This window comes from Hypanus sabinus, chromosome 10 (assembly GCF_030144855.1).
Source record: "Hypanus sabinus isolate sHypSab1 chromosome 10, sHypSab1.hap1, whole genome shotgun sequence".
NCBI classification, from domain to species: Eukaryota; Metazoa; Chordata; class Chondrichthyes; order Myliobatiformes; family Dasyatidae; genus Hypanus; species Hypanus sabinus.
In genome coordinates, this window is record NC_082715.1 from 152,088,607 (window position 1) to 152,104,495 (window position 15,889).

At 41.6% G+C, this 15,889-nt stretch overlaps 1 protein-coding gene across 1 annotated transcript in view; it reads right to left on the bottom strand.

The window, feature by feature from the left end:
• sfi1 (SFI1 centrin binding protein) overlaps positions 1-15,889 on the bottom strand; it is a 242,981-nt gene that overhangs the window by 67,955 nt on the left and 159,137 nt on the right. The window contains exons 24-25 of the mRNA XM_059983256.1: positions 14,404-14,478; positions 12,673-12,747 (exon numbers count right to left, since the gene is read on the bottom strand). Coding sequence (XP_059839239.1) covers positions 12,673-12,747; positions 14,404-14,478 — 150 coding nt within the window. The remainder of the gene's footprint in view (positions 1-12,672; positions 12,748-14,403; positions 14,479-15,889) is intronic.

Here is a 15,889-nt window from a genome sequence, read left to right on the forward strand (position 1 = left end):
CCCCACCGCTGGTGTTAGAAGCACCAGTGTTCATTGGGCCGGGGGTTAGCGGGCTCTGCGGCCGGGCCTGGACTGGTTTGCTGCTGGGAGTGTGGCTGGGAGATCTGTGCGATGGACGCCCCGCTCACCTTTTTGGCGTTCCACAGCAAGTCCGCCCGGGCTGCCACCTTCCGGGGGTCACTGAAATCCGCGTCGGACAGCGGCAGGCGTATGTCCTCAGGCAGCTGCTCCAGGAATGCCTGCTCAAACATGAGGCCTGTGTGTCCCTCGGCCAGAGACAACATCTCATTCATTAAAGCCGATGGAGGTCTGTCGCCCAAGCCATCCAGGTGCAGTAAACGGGCAGCCCGCTCGCGCCGTGAGAGTCCGAAAGTCCTGAGGAGCAGGGCTTTGAATTCCGTGTACTTGCCGTCTGCCGGGGGCGACTGTACGAACTCCGCGACCTGGGCCGCTGTGTCCTGGTCGAGGGAGCTCACCACGTAGTAGTAGCGGGTGTCTTCTGAGGTGATCCGGCGAACGTGGAATTGGGCTTCGGCTTGCTGGAACCATAGGTCCGGGCGCTGTGTCCAGAAACCCGGCAGTTTCAACGAAACCGCATGAACAGAGGCGGCGTCGGTCATTTCTGGTCCAAAAATCGTTTGGACCGTCGGGGTCACCAATTGTAGCGGTGTGCTACACGCAGCGCTAAAATTACGACACAGAGTCGGTAACTGCAGTCGAAGGAAAAACTTTATTCGAAAACTTCAGCCTCACTTTTAAGCCTCTGTCAACCGGCCCCCCATGGCGAAGAGGCTCCAAAGCTCTGTGCTCGCAAACCCCCGTAGGCTATCTAATTGTGAGTCGGTTCGGATACGCTAGGAAATGAGTCGCCACAATCTTATATATTTTATCTGATCACTCTGGGGGGAAAAATAATGTTTTCTGTTTCATACTTAATTCATCCAATGAAGTTTTAAGAGAATTAATGATACCAACATAACTTTCTGCTGTTGAGGACAAAGCAGTAACTTGAAGCCTCGTGATTTCAGATCAAGAAATTATTATGTTGGCTGAAACTAATCTCCCTTAGGGTAACAAAATGTCCTCACTTAAGGTAAATCAGCCCTATTTTACCAGCAAACTTGAATACATCACATTTGGCCTATTAATTCAAACTGTTGATTAGATCATGCACACTATTACTGTCAATAATCCATCTCTTATATTTTCCCAAGCCAAAATAACTTGTTTGTTCCATTAACTAAATGAGATCTAATTTTATTTAATAACTTATTAGCACTTCATCAAACACCTTCTCAGATCCCAAATACAAGTCATCATCTGGTCCACCTTCAGATGATGACTGAAGGTGTTAATCTCAAAAAACTTTGAAGAGAAACGTTCTGTGTTCCCTTTCGTATATCCATATTGAACCTGCTCAGTCCTAATCAAATGTAAAGTTCCTTTCAGTACCTCTTCCTCTCTAACCCATTGTCCCCTATTTCCAGGCCTTATGACATAAATACTGACAGTCAATTCTTTGTCATTACTTCTACCCAAGTCTGAACAGAAAGCACTAACTTTTGCTGCTAATCTTTTCCTTTTTACATATATATTAAAACTTCTGCAACTTGATTTTTAGAAATTTCTCACTAGATTATTGTTAGAATATTTTGTGTTGAGCTCATGGCTGTACAGTCTGCTCATACATGACTGCATGGCCAAACACTCGAGTAATCACATTGTCAAGTTCACTAATGACATGACATGACAGTGGTGGGCTCATCACCAACGATGATGAAACAGCCTACGGAGAGGACATGGGAAAGCTCGAGGCCTGATGCCAGGCAAATAACCTCTTCCTCAAGGTCAACAAGACAAAGGAGATGGTTATCAACTTCAGGAGAACTCACAACCCTCTGGCACAGCAGTGGAAACTGCAAGCAGTTTCAAACTCCTGGGAGTACACATCTGGCACAACCTCTCATGGTCACAGAACACATTCTACACAATCAGGAAAGCTCACCAATGACTCTACTTTCTGAGGAGGCTGAAGAGAGCTGAACTATACAGAGGTATACTCACGTCCTTCTACAGATGAGCTGTAGAGAGCATCCCAACTGCTGCATCACTGCATGTCACAGAAACTACACTGCAGCAGACAGAAAGGCTCTACAAATATTAATCAAAACTGCCCAAATCACCAATACCAGCCACCCATCATCAAAGACAGAAAAGTCCTGGAGAATTGCCAGGGACATCATGAAGGATCCACTCATCTTGTTCATGGACTATTTGTTCCACTCCCTTCAAGGAGAAAACCACATAGTATCTACACCAAGACCACCAGACACAAAAATAGTTATTTTCTCCAAACAGGAAGACTGATCAACACCTCCACTCACTAACCCATCCCTCATCCCCCACCACTACCACTTTATCATTTCATGTCAGAGTCACCTTATGTATAATTACTCCTAACGTCACTTTATTAATATACAATCAATGAATATAAGCAATCTTATGTACTTCTGTATTTATATTATGTATTTTTATATTTTATTGTTGTGTTCTTTACCTTATTGTGTTTTTTGTGCTGCATCAGATTTGGAGTAATAATTATTTTGTTCTCATTTACACTTGAGTACCAGAAGTGACATGAAACGATCTTGAATCTTATGATGTACCATCCCCTTTGCTTACTGAGTTCTCGGTCCCCTTTGGCTTAATTCTGAATTTGTTCCAATCCTTGGGTTTACTCTATTTTTGGCAATATTAAACTCTTTTCCTTCATCTAATGTTATCTTTAACTTATTAGATATAGCTGGAACACCTTTTCTATTGGCCTTAAAAGGATATTTAATTTGCTGCATTTTTTAATTTGTTAAATGTTAGTCACTGCTTTCATTTTTAAATACCCTTTAATGTAGTTATCAACTAAATGTATTCCATCAGTTATTATATGGGCCTTCTTATCAATTTTGCATTAGTTAACTATGTTGGAATAATTATTCCCAAAATTTGGTTATGTCTCTCTAATAGCAATTAAATTGTACCCATTACTTTTTCCATTACTGCCATTAATTCATTTATCTTGTTATGAATACTGTATGATTTCACACAGTTTGACTTTGCAACAATTTTTCCTTGCTCTAACACAAAGTGTGATTGTATGCTCTGTCCCTTCCTGTTGAACTGGTTGTCATTACCCCTTCTGCCATCCTGCACAATCATGTTGTTTCCACTCTCTTAAATCCAATCACTTGTACTTAGTTTTGTTTAACTTGCAGTTGTTATTTAATTCATTAGCTCACTGGTCCCAGATCAATTCAAGTGTATTTATCCACTGGAGCACTTCCCTTTTTGCACAGTGGTCTATCAGGTGGCACACACTTCTTCCACCCCAGCTCTTGAACCACATATATTCAAGTTTCTGATTTTACCATTTCTCTATTAATGTGCACATGACTCAGGTTGTAGCTTGGATATTTTTAACTTTCTGATTGATTCATAACTTAAATCCAACCTGTTTATACTCTTAAAGCTATACCTCCTCCTCAGTTTCATTACTGTCGTTACTTCCCACGATGTTATGGACAGATGGTTAGACTCTCTTTGCTGGAGATGAAAATGACCTGGTACTTTATGGCATGAATATTATGTGACATTTATCATCCACACCTGAAAGTGTCCTCCTCCTGTTGCAGGCAGGTGTTATCATTTACTGAGTTGCTGCTACTGGAACTTAACAGAACATCATTACAAACCAATGACCATCTTTCTTAACAACAGTTAAGGTTGATTGGGTCAAGAGAACAGCTATAATTTCCTGTTGTGTTTTGTTCTCAGGCTTGGGTAATTAAACTCCAACAACCACACCTATCTACCCCTGTCCAAAGTACTGTACATGTGCAGCCACTGTGGCATTTATGACCTGATCCCATTTTACCATGGCTTCTCGTTGCCACCTCTGGCACTCAGCTCATTGGTCTATTTTGAATAAAGACTCTCATGAGACCTGGAGTCAAGTCATTCATTAGCTTTCATCATTCTGCCATTGACTAACAGCAGATTGGTCAGGCAGTAATTCACAGAACCGCAGGTGGTAATTCAAAATTTGACATGCTTCTTGAGAACATGATCTATCCAGGTAATGTTCCACATTATCGGGGAGATATTGTAAGTTTTAAAGGGACACTGACAAGATGTAGACTAAGATATGGTAGATGGAGTTCAACTTAGAAGTGTGTGAAGTAATTTACTTTGGAAGGTAGAATTTGAAGGCACAATACAGAGTTAATGGCAGGATTCTTAGCAGTATAGAGGAAGGAACACAAGGATCTTGGGGTACATGTCTATGCATCCTTTAAAGTTATTGCACAAGTTGATGGGGTTGTTAAGGAAGTGTATGGTGTGTTGGCGTTCATTAGTTGGGGGATTGAGTTCAAAAGCCATGAGATAACGTTGCAACTCCATAAAACAATAGTCACACTATTGTGTATTGTGTTCTGTTCTGGTCACCTCATTATAAGAAGAATGTGGAAGCTTTAGGGAGGGTGTAGAGGAGAACGACCAGGGTGCTGCCTGGATTGGAGAGTATGGCTTATGAGGAAAGATTGAGTGAGCTAGAGCCATTGTCTGTGGAGAAAAGGAGGATGAGAGGTGATTTGATAGAGGTGTATACAATGATAAGAGGCATAGATCAAGTGGATAGCCAGACACATTTTCTCAGTGCGGAAATGACCAAAATAAGGGGGCATAATTTTAAGGTGATTGGAGGAAAGTATAGGGGGTATGTCAGAGGTAAGTTTTTTTTACACACAGAAAGTGGAGCATGTGTAGGAACACCCTCCCAGGGGTGGTGGTAGAAGCTGATACATTAGGAGTCTTTAAGAGACTCTTAGATAGGCACATGGATGAAAGAAAAACAGAGGGTTATGTAGGATGGAAGCATTAGATTTCTCTTCGAGTAAGTATAAGCTCCTGTACTGTGCTGTTATATTTTATGTCCTATGTCGATATTGGCATAGTAGTCTGTTAAAGGCACAAAATATTCTTGAGCCAAGCCTTCACTGTCAGAAGACTGCTTGGTCCTGTAGTCTTTTATGTGTCCTAACCTCTTAGTTTTTCTTGATATCACATGGAATTAATTGAATTAGATGAAGTCTGCCTTCTGTGATGATGGATAGAGAAAAAAAAGAGGACATGGGTTAAGGGTGAAGGGGAAAAAGCTTAAAGGGAACTTCTTCACACAAAGAGTGGTGGGAGCGTGGAATGAGCTGCCAGATGAAATGGTAAATGTGGGCTCACTCTTAACATTTAAGAAAAACTTGGACAGGTATATGGAGGAATATGGTCCAGGTGCAGGTCAGTGGGACTAGGCAGAAAAATGGTTTGGCACAGCCAAGAAGGGCCAAAAGGCCTGTTTCTGTGCTGTAATTGTTATGATATACTTGTACATGTACTCGTGAACAGATGATTAAAGTTGGTGCACATGCACCGTTGTTTTTATCTGAAATATGTCTCGAAAAATGGTGGCAGCGGTGGTGCTCAAAAAATTGCTTTTTTCAACCGCAGCACCCAATTTTTTCAACTTGCAGTTGGTGGCATAATAATAGCACAACTCTGAAACATCGGAGGGTGAGTGCAAGAGTAGAAAAATGTCAACTGAGACGAGCAACTAGCCACAAATGGAGATGGGTGCGGTAGCAATGCCGCCTGGAGGTGAGACAGCAGCATCTCAGCAGCACCCAGCAACCACAGGCAACCCCGTGCCGGGGAACCATAGTCGGGGCAGAAGTGCTCCCCCAGTCAGCAGCACCGGCCATGACGGTCAACCACAGACTGATAGACAGATGGAAGACATGGCGGCAGATGTGGACTAAATACAGCGTCGTAGCACAACCGCACAAACAAGTTCCAGCATACCAGGCAGCATTATTTTTGCATACAATTGGACCGTCAGGACTTGAGGTCTACAACAGTTTTGCGTTCGCAGATGAGGCTGAAAGCCAAGACCTCAAAGATTCTAGCTGCATTTGACAGATATGCTCTCAGTGAAAAAATGAGACATATGAACAGTACTTGTTCAACAAGCGACAAAAAGAACAAGGTGAGACCTTTGAATCGTTTCTTGCCAGCCTTAGATCTCTTGCAAAGACATGGAATTTTTGCTCATGTATGTCAGACAGTCCGCTGAGACAAGATCGTACTGGGCATTAACAACTCCCAAACCAGAAAACATCTGTTACAAGAGAGAAAGCTAACGCTCAATAACTGCATTGACATCTGTGAAAGCACAGAAATGGCTGAATCACACCTACAAGCATTCAATACAGCTGCAGATAGCAGGTCCACTACTGTCTATGGGATAAAATCTTGCGCTAACAAGAAATGTTGAAAGCATCCTGGACAGAAGGCTAGTGCTAATGGTAGAGCCAGAGCCAAAGGCACCTTGTACAGCCACAGAAGCAAAGCGCTGTGGCACGGAACATGCAAGAGACAAGCAACAATGCCCAGCATATGGACAGGTGTATAAGGCGTGTGGCATTTGAAATCACTTTGCAAAGGTATGCAAGCAGAAGCCCATGCATGGGGTGGAAGCACAAAGCCATGATCAAACAGACAGTGACAGCAGCACCGAGTTTATCGACAATGTCATACTGGCGGTCAACAGTTTGAAGACAAAGGATGACGTATTCGCACAGATGCTCATCAATGGAAAGCCAAAAGACTTCCACAAGCCGACAGCGGGGCGACCATTAACATTTTACCCCGCAAATACTTGGAGGGGGTAGATCACACACTAAGACAATGCACAAAAAAGCTAATGATGCGGAACAAGACCACCATGGATGCAGAAGGGGTGTGCAGAGTGAAACTCCGTAACCCCATGACAAATGGCAAGTACTCTGTTGAATTTGTCGTGGTCACTGACGACTTTACACCATTGCTGGGTAACTAATGATGCTGATTACAGTCAACGATGACAACTTTCGCAGGGTGCATGCATCTACACTCAAAGAAAAACAATGCACACCAGAAGTGTTCGATGATGCACTTGGGGAGCTTCCAGGTGCAGCCCACCTGCAGATTGATGAGGAAGTTCAACCCACGTGTTACCACCACGACGTCTACCTCATGCTATGAAGCAAAAAGTGAAAGCTGAGCTTGATCAACAAGGTAATAGCTCCAGTCCATGAACCTACAAGGTGGGTTAACCAGCTAGTGGTCGCAGAGAAGAAGAATGGCAATCTTCATATATGCATTGACCCTCAACCACTGAACAAAGCGCCTGGGAGAGAACACTACCCCCTTCCGGTGATAGAGGACACTTTGCCAGATCTTGATCAGGCTGGGTTTTCAGCAAGCTTGATATGAGTTCTGCATTCTGGCAACTGAAATTGGACAGTGAATCAAGCGTGCTCACCACCTTCCACACACCTTTCAGGTGGTATAGATAGCTCAGACTTCCATATGGAACCAACGTTTCATCAGAGATCTTCCAGCGCAAACTGCATCAGGCACTGGAAGCACTGGAAGGACTACCGGGAGTGATCTGCGCGCAGACGACATTCTGGTGTACGGAAAAGTGGAAACACAGGGAAAGGCAATCGCCAATCATGATGTGAAACTTCAGCAGCTATTACAGTGTTGTGCAGAGCAGCATATCAGGCTCAACAAGAACAAATCTGTCTTCAGTGCAACACAGATACCCTTTTTTGGGGCATCTCATCATAAGTGAGGGACTTCAGCCGGATCCTAAAAAGGTCGCTGATGTTCTCAACATGCCAGCACCCACAGATGTGCAGGGAGTGCAGCGATTGATCAGATTTGTCAACTACCTGAGCCGTTTTCTACCAAGTCTCTCAGATACCCTTCAGCCAATAAGACAGCTGACAAAGCCAGATGTAGCATGGGAGTGGTCAGCTGAGCAGTAAAACGCTCTCTCCAAGATCAAGCCAATGGCATCCGAAGCACTGGTGTTAGCATACTACAATTCTAAGGAAGAGCTAACCATCCAATGTGACGCCAGCAAAAAAGGCAGCACTCCTCCAGAATAGGCGTCCAATCACATATGCAAGCAGAGCGTTAACAGACACAGAAACGCGTTATGCAGCGATCGAAAAGGAAATGATTGCAGTTGTTTTCGCACTTGAGTGTTTTCATCAATACACTTTTGGCTGCTTCACAAGAGTACTCTGCGATCACAAGCCGCTCAAAATGATAGTTAAGAAGCCGTTGGTGAAGGCACCAAAGCGCCTACAGGGAATGCTTCTTCACCTGCAGAGCTATGATTTCGTCAAGGAAAGCTCATGGATACGCTATCGCAAGAAGTTAGCGGTACTCCAGGCCAGGAGAACAGCTTTGACGAAGTTAACATGCTATCGCACCTGCCAATCAACGATGAGTGTCAAGAGCAGATTCGCACAGGAACAGTGAAAGATGACACACTAGATGTTGAAACACATAATCATCAGCGGATGGCTGAGCAAACGTGATGTGCTACCAGAGCAACTCACACCTTACTATAGCTATAGGGCTGAGCTCGCAGTCCAAGGCGGCTTAATCTTCAAAGGTGAGCATGTCATCATACTGCAAAGTGAGCAAAAGCAAATGAAGGAAAGAATTCATTCATCACACTTGGGCGTAGAAGAATGCCTCAGACGCGCACGCGATTATCTTTTTTAGCCAGGCATGAGCAGCGACATCAAGTAATATATTGCTACATGTGATGTTTGTCGCACATATGAAATAAGTCAGCAGAAAGAATCGCTTATGAGTCATGAGGTACCTGCTCGGCCATGGGAAAAGATAGGTACCGACCTATTTACATCCGAAGGAAAGAGTACCTCGTCACCATTGATTACTACAGCAATTTCTTTGAGGTAGATCTTCTCTGCGATACGACCAGTGCAGCCGTTATTTGCAAATTGAAGGCTCATTTTGCGAGATATGGTAGCCCAAACCAGGTAGTTAGTGATAATGGGCCACAATACATGTCAGCAGAGTTTCACAGATTTGCATGAGAATAGGATTTTGAGCACTTGTGTAGCAGTCCCGGAAATAGCAAAGCAAATGGAAAAGCTGAATCAGCAGTTAAAACAGCTAAACGGATCCTCATAAAGTGCAACAAATCACGAGCAGATCCCTACCTCGCACTTCTAGACCATTACAACACACCTTCGCAAGGGCCCAGCACAAGTCCTGCCCAGTGTCTGATGAATCGCCGCACACGCACGCTCCTGCCTACAACAGCGAGTTCTGGAACCCAGAGTTGTTTGCGAACGCAAGCGTACGAACCAACACGCCAGCAACAATTACAACAAATCAGCCAAAGATCTTGCCCCACTCAACGAAGGGGATATCGTGCGCATGTAACCCCTGGTGCAAGGTAAAAAGAATTGGAAGAAAGCAATTGTGTGTCAGTGCCTTGATGAGCGTTCATATGTAGTTCAAACCCCTTCTGGGATCTACTGACGTAATCGCACACATCTACAAAAGACGGCTGAGGAACCTCCTGAAAACCAAATCACACATGAACAGGCAAAATCAGGTCAAACAACTGAGATCAATGACCACAGTGTGCCTACTGCATCAAGTGCACATAGCCAAACACTAGCAGAGTCTAATGACAATGACCACAGTGTGCCTACTGCATCAAGTGCACATAGCCAAACACTAGCAGAGTCTAATGACATTGACCACAGTGTGCCTACTGCATCAAGTGCACATAGCCAAACACTAGCAGAGTCTAATGACAATGACCACAGTGTGCCTACTGCATCAAATACACATAGCCAAACACTAGCAGAGTCTAATGACATTGACCACAGTGTGCCTACTGCATCAAGTGCACATAGCCAAACACTAGCAGAGTCTAATGACATTGACCACAGTGTGCCTACTGCATCAAGTGCACATAGCCAAACACTAGCAGAGTCTAATGACAATGACCACAGTGTGCCTACTGCATCAAATACACATAGCCAAACACTAGCAGAGTCTAATGACATTGACCACAGTGTGCCTACTGCATCAAGTGCACATAGCCAAACACTAGCAGAGTCTAATGACATTGACCACAGTGTGCCTACTGCATCAAGTGCACATAGCCAAACACTAGCAGAGTCTAATGACAATGACCACAGTGTGCCTACTGCATCAAATGCACACGGCCAAACACTAGCAGAGGCTAATAACAATGACCACAGTGTGCCTACTGCATCAAATGCACACAGCCAAACACTAGCAGAGTCTAATGACAATGACCACAGTGTGCCTACTGCATCAAGTGCACATAGCCAAACACTAGCAGAGTCTAATGACATTGACCACAGTGTGCCTACTGCATCAAATGCACACGGCCAAACACTAGCAGAGTCTAATGACATTGACCACAGTGTGCCTACTGCATCAAATGCACACGGCCAAACACTAGCAGAGTCTAATGACATTGACCACAGTGTGCCTACTGCATCAAGTGCACACAGCCAAACACTAGCAGAGGCTAATGACACAACACAAACATTGAAACATGCAAATAACAAACAACAGGACATAAGAGACATAAGGCATGATTAATGAATGCTTTGAAAGTTAATTCCATGAAAATATACTCAAAAGCAGTCTCCAGAGAAAGTGAGTTTAATTGTTAATACAACTGTTCCTTTACTTCGTTTTGATAAAAAGGGGGATGTTATGATATATTTGTACATTTGTACATGTACATTTGTAATCATGAGCAGATGATTAAATTTGCTGCATATGCGCCGTTGTTTTTATCTGAAATATCTGTCTCGAAACAGTAATGTTCTATGGTTCTAAATGCCAACTTAAACTACATAAAGCTCTAGGTAAGTTCCCTCATCACAGGCTTCCCGTGATTGCATCCTCCAATGTTAGAGATATGTTCAGTTGTATTGACAACTGGGTGAAGGTAGAAGGAAGCAAACATTACCACAGATAGAACTGGATCTTTGTGAAGACTAGTTTTCAAGAATCTATGTTGGGACAGTTTGGGCTTTTCTATTTTTATTACTGATCTTGATGGAGGATATGATTTGAAAACCTGCTAATGATACAATAAACAGTGCAAATTTTTAGACCATGTACAAGTTCATATGTTTCAGGAAATCTTAGTTTTGGGTAATTGACTCAGGATTGCAAACAATTTTTAAATCTGTTAAGCTGAAATGCTGTGCACATGGGCAGTACAAACGCGTAAAACTGATTCCTCTTAATTCTCAAAGCACTAAAAAAAACATTCACAAATATTTTGCTGTACAGAGTAGACCAAAGTAGAAATGCAATGCAGTAAACAAACATATATTCTGTTCCAGCTAAGTATTCCAATTGAAAATGGAAAACTGTGGGCTGTATTAAATTGTAACAAACTATATATGAAGGATAAATATGAGGAGGTGGCTTTTTCCCTCCAAAAGGACATTAACTACAAAAGGCTGTTATCTCACTAAATGAATGCCAATTAGCTGAATATGCTAGACAATAAAGATTTTGCTTCCTATATACTTATGGGTGTAGCTTATGGATTTTGGGCTGCCGATCATGAAAATCACCATGAAATTTCCTTATCACACACAATTTTTTTAAAAATCGCCTATATTTGTTATTTCAATTCATAATTCAAGTCAGAGTAACTGATGCCAAGATTAAGGAAGGCATTTTTGTTGGCCACAAATCAAACAGGTCATCAATGACAGGCAATTCAAAGAACTTCTAGTGGGACCAGAGAAAATCACATGGAAGACATTCAAGGATGTTGTTGAAAAATTTCTTGGCCAACTACAGAGCACCAAGCTACATGCAGCTGGTTCACAACATGTTTCAAGAATACAAAACCATGAAGTGCAACATGTCATGAAAGATTCATTTTCTGCTTTTCCATTTAGACTTCTTCCCTGTAAATCTTGGTGCTGTCAGTAATGAACATGTTGAAAGGTTTCACTGGGACATTGGAGAAACAGTATCAGGGCAACTAGAATCCATCAGTGCTGGCTGATGATTGTTAAGCACTTGAGCAAGAAGCCTCTGACACTGAGTACAAATGAAAATCATCAACAAAACATTTTTAACTTATTTGACCTATTGCAAAACATCAGCACTATTATGCAATTCAATGCATTTTTTCAATAAAAGTTAATTTCTTGTTTCTCTAAATTTCTACTTGGTACAAATAGTCTGAAATTATATTTGTATTCATCTTCAAGCAGTCTATCAGAAACCAAAAAAAAATTATGAGGAAGCAACACTTTTGAAAAAAAATTGTTGTCCAGTGATATCTTTAACAAGAGAGCTGAATCAGTTACATTTTGGGATAGATATCACTTTTTCAAAACTAAAAGATGCGTACTTCATGAAATCTAGGACTAGATTGATTTCCTAGACTAGTTATATTGGGTTTACATGAACTGTCACATTGGTTGAAGATTCAGTTACATTTAGTTCACATCTACTTGCCAAACAGGCCACAGTCTCAATTCTACCACTCACCTACACTAAGTTTTGCAGAACATTAAAATCAGAAAGAAAATTTGTTCTGGACTACTGATATCGTTTTCCTTTAAACTTCTGATTGCAGCCACTGTTTCAAGAGTTATGGAAAAATAAGAATGAGGAATCAATCTTAATATCTATTTGTGAACCAAAAATATAGTTTGTGTGGTGTCTTACCTTTCCCTGAAGTACGAGACACCAGTGCCATAAAGCAAGTGCTGATTGTTTGTCTTCTCGACGTTTATCCAACTGCTACATAAGTAATAAAATAAAACAAGTTACATCCCAAATGAAATACAGGAGCACTGTGAGAACAAGACCAACACAGCAGTCCACTGCAGTCTCCAGTTTACTAGTTTATAACTCAGTTATGTTCCAGTATGTTTTGCTGGGAGTCAAGAGGAAGAAAGAGAAAGATTCTTTGCTAAAGAGAATTTTTTTGTTTTGTCCTGGTACTTAAACTGAATGGACATTCATTCTACAAAAGCCTTGAGAAATGCCAGCAATTTATTCAATAAAAGGATAACATTAAGGATCAACTTCATTTACTATACATTTACACGTATTAGGAATTTGTTGTGGTGTGTTGGTCAGGGCACAACATTCAACAAATATAAAGAATAAATAATTATATATAAATAAAGCTAGAAGTTAAAATATAGATATGGAATAAAATATGCATAAATACCAGAATTTATTTACAGTGTAATCAGCATTATCAAAAATGATTACAGTGTGCTTCCGTGATGGGGGTGATAGTTAGAAGGGGTGGGGCTAAGTAGAATGGTTGATCAGATCATTGTAGCCAAGTTGATTTTTCATTTTACATGTTCTGATATTCACACATAGCAAGGCTAACCTAAGATTTGAAAATTAGAAACAGGAATTGTAGTGAGAGAATCTTTATGCTAACAGCATTATTTCTTCAAACTCTGTGAACAGAATCACAATTGGATTTGGTTAATTACTGTCATGTATTGGATACAGTGAAAAGCTTGACTTGCATATTTTTCATACAGATCAAATTATTACACAATGTATTCAGGTAGAACACGGTAAAACAACAGAAGGGAGAATAAAATGTAATAGCTACAGACAAAATGCAGGTAAACAATAATGTGCAAGAACATAATGAGTTAGCTTGTGATATCAAGAATCTATCTTATGGCATTAGACAACTATTTAATAGCCTTAAGACAGCAGGTAGAAGCTGTCCTTGAATATAGTAGCACGTGCTTTCAAAATCTTGTCTAATAGAAGAGGGAAGAAGAAAGAATGTCTCAGATGGGTGGGGTCTTTGATTTATGCTGGTTGCTTCACTGAGGCAGTGAGAAGTACAGACAGAGTCCACGGACACATTTCAGTGATGTGCTGAGCTGTATCCACAACTCTCTGCAGTTTCTTTTGGTCATGTGCACAGCAACTGCCATATCAAGCTGTGATGCATCCAGATTGGATGCTTTCTATGGTGCACTGATGAAATAGGTCAACAGGGCATGCCAAATTTCTTTAGCGTTCTGAGGCACTGGAAGAGTTGGAAAGTTATCTTGGCCATGGCGTTTACATGGTTGGCTGTGGCAATACCAAGGAACTTAAAGCTCTCAACCTCAGCACCGTAGATGAAATCAACAGCATGCTTGTTTAAAAAAAAAGCAGTAGCATTTGTTGTACCATGAACCAATCCTCTACACAATGGATGGAGCAGAATCAACTATATGCATGGAAGATGTGTGCTGGGGAAATGCTAATGATGGTAAGCAGATACGGTCAAAACAGGAAGAGAAATCCTCCAAAAAGCAAAACACAGAAGCACTGGAACTTTTGGATAAATGTATTAATGCTCTATACTGCCCAAATTAAATTCAGAACAACCATAAAAAATTAATGAAACTCTGCAATACTTCTTACTTTTACTTTCCAGATTGTGAAGTAGTATCTGCAAAGTCGATACGTCTGAAACCACTCTCCCTGTCGCTGTAAAAGCTAGACAGAACACAATCAAAAGTTTTACTCACAATACAGGTAAGCAGAATGAAAGCTGTTTATGAAAGAAAAATGAAAAATCATTCTTCCGTTCTTCCTAAATGATGTATAATTCCATGGATGCACTTAGCTCAGACATTTTGCCTACCTGGTCCCATCATTTTAAGACTCACGAAGTACCAACAAGCTGACTAGACCTCATCTGCTAAGTTCCTCCAGCATTTTGAATGCTTCCTGGTCTCTCTAATGCTTTTGGGTGATGATTAAAAGCAGCAACTTTACATTTTTGGCCCAGTCTCTTCCTTCATGGCATAAAGTGCTAAAGAAACTGTGAAATAGTCAGGGCCAATTTAAGTTTCTGAAACAGAATTGTGGGGTTGTACAGGAGTGGCGTACAGAAGTGAGATATGCCAACTTAGAGGGTTACTCACAGTCCTCTATTTTTCTAAGCTCCATGTACCTATCCAGGAGTCTCTTAAAAGAGCCTATTGCATCAGCCTCCACCATCGTCGCTGGCAGCACATTCCACACAGTCATCTCTGCGTAAAAAAATTACCCCTGACCTCTCCTCTGTACCTACGTTTGTACTTCCAAGCACCTTAAAACTGTGCCCTCTTGCAAAAAAGCACCTGACTATCCACACAATCAATGCCTCTCATCATCTTATACACCTCTATCAGGTCACCTCTCTTTCTCTGTTGAGCTGAGTACCAGATTGTTGCTGTGGCACCACTCCACTAGTTGGCATATCTCACTCCTGTATGCCCTCTCGTCACCACCTGAGATTCTACCAATAATGGTTGTATCATCAGCAAATTTATAGATGGTATCTGAGCTATGCGTAGCCACACAGTCCTACGTATATAGAGAGCAGAGCAGTGGGCTAATTCTGCTCCTATGTCTTATGGTCTTATCATAACTCTGGATATATAAAGAACTCACCTATTAGCACTCCTTCCATTTCTCCAGACCAAAATGTTTTGATCCATTCTCTACCTCAAGGCCAGTTCAGCACAATTACCAGCAACGCAATCATCTTGTTATCCAGAAAAAACAATGCATTCCATCTTAGACAAGGTTTGCAGCACTTCCCTTGAGTATGTGCGCATTAACATTGCTCCTGGTCAGCAGAACTTGTCAAAAATTTTGTCCTTATGCCTTCCATCCCTCTGTGAGTGATATGCTGTACTGTAAAGTGTATTTCACAATATCCTGACCGTTTATTCCACAGGTACTCTTGAACTCTTCACATTCTCCTCCTGTGACAACATCTTGTGGCATAACTGTCTTTCAACATACATTCACTTTCTTTCTATTCAGTCCTACAACTTCAGTTCTTTGCTGTTAAGGCATTCATGGCCCATAATTTGTAAAGCCTCTTAAACCCAACTGCCCATACAGTTTATACAAC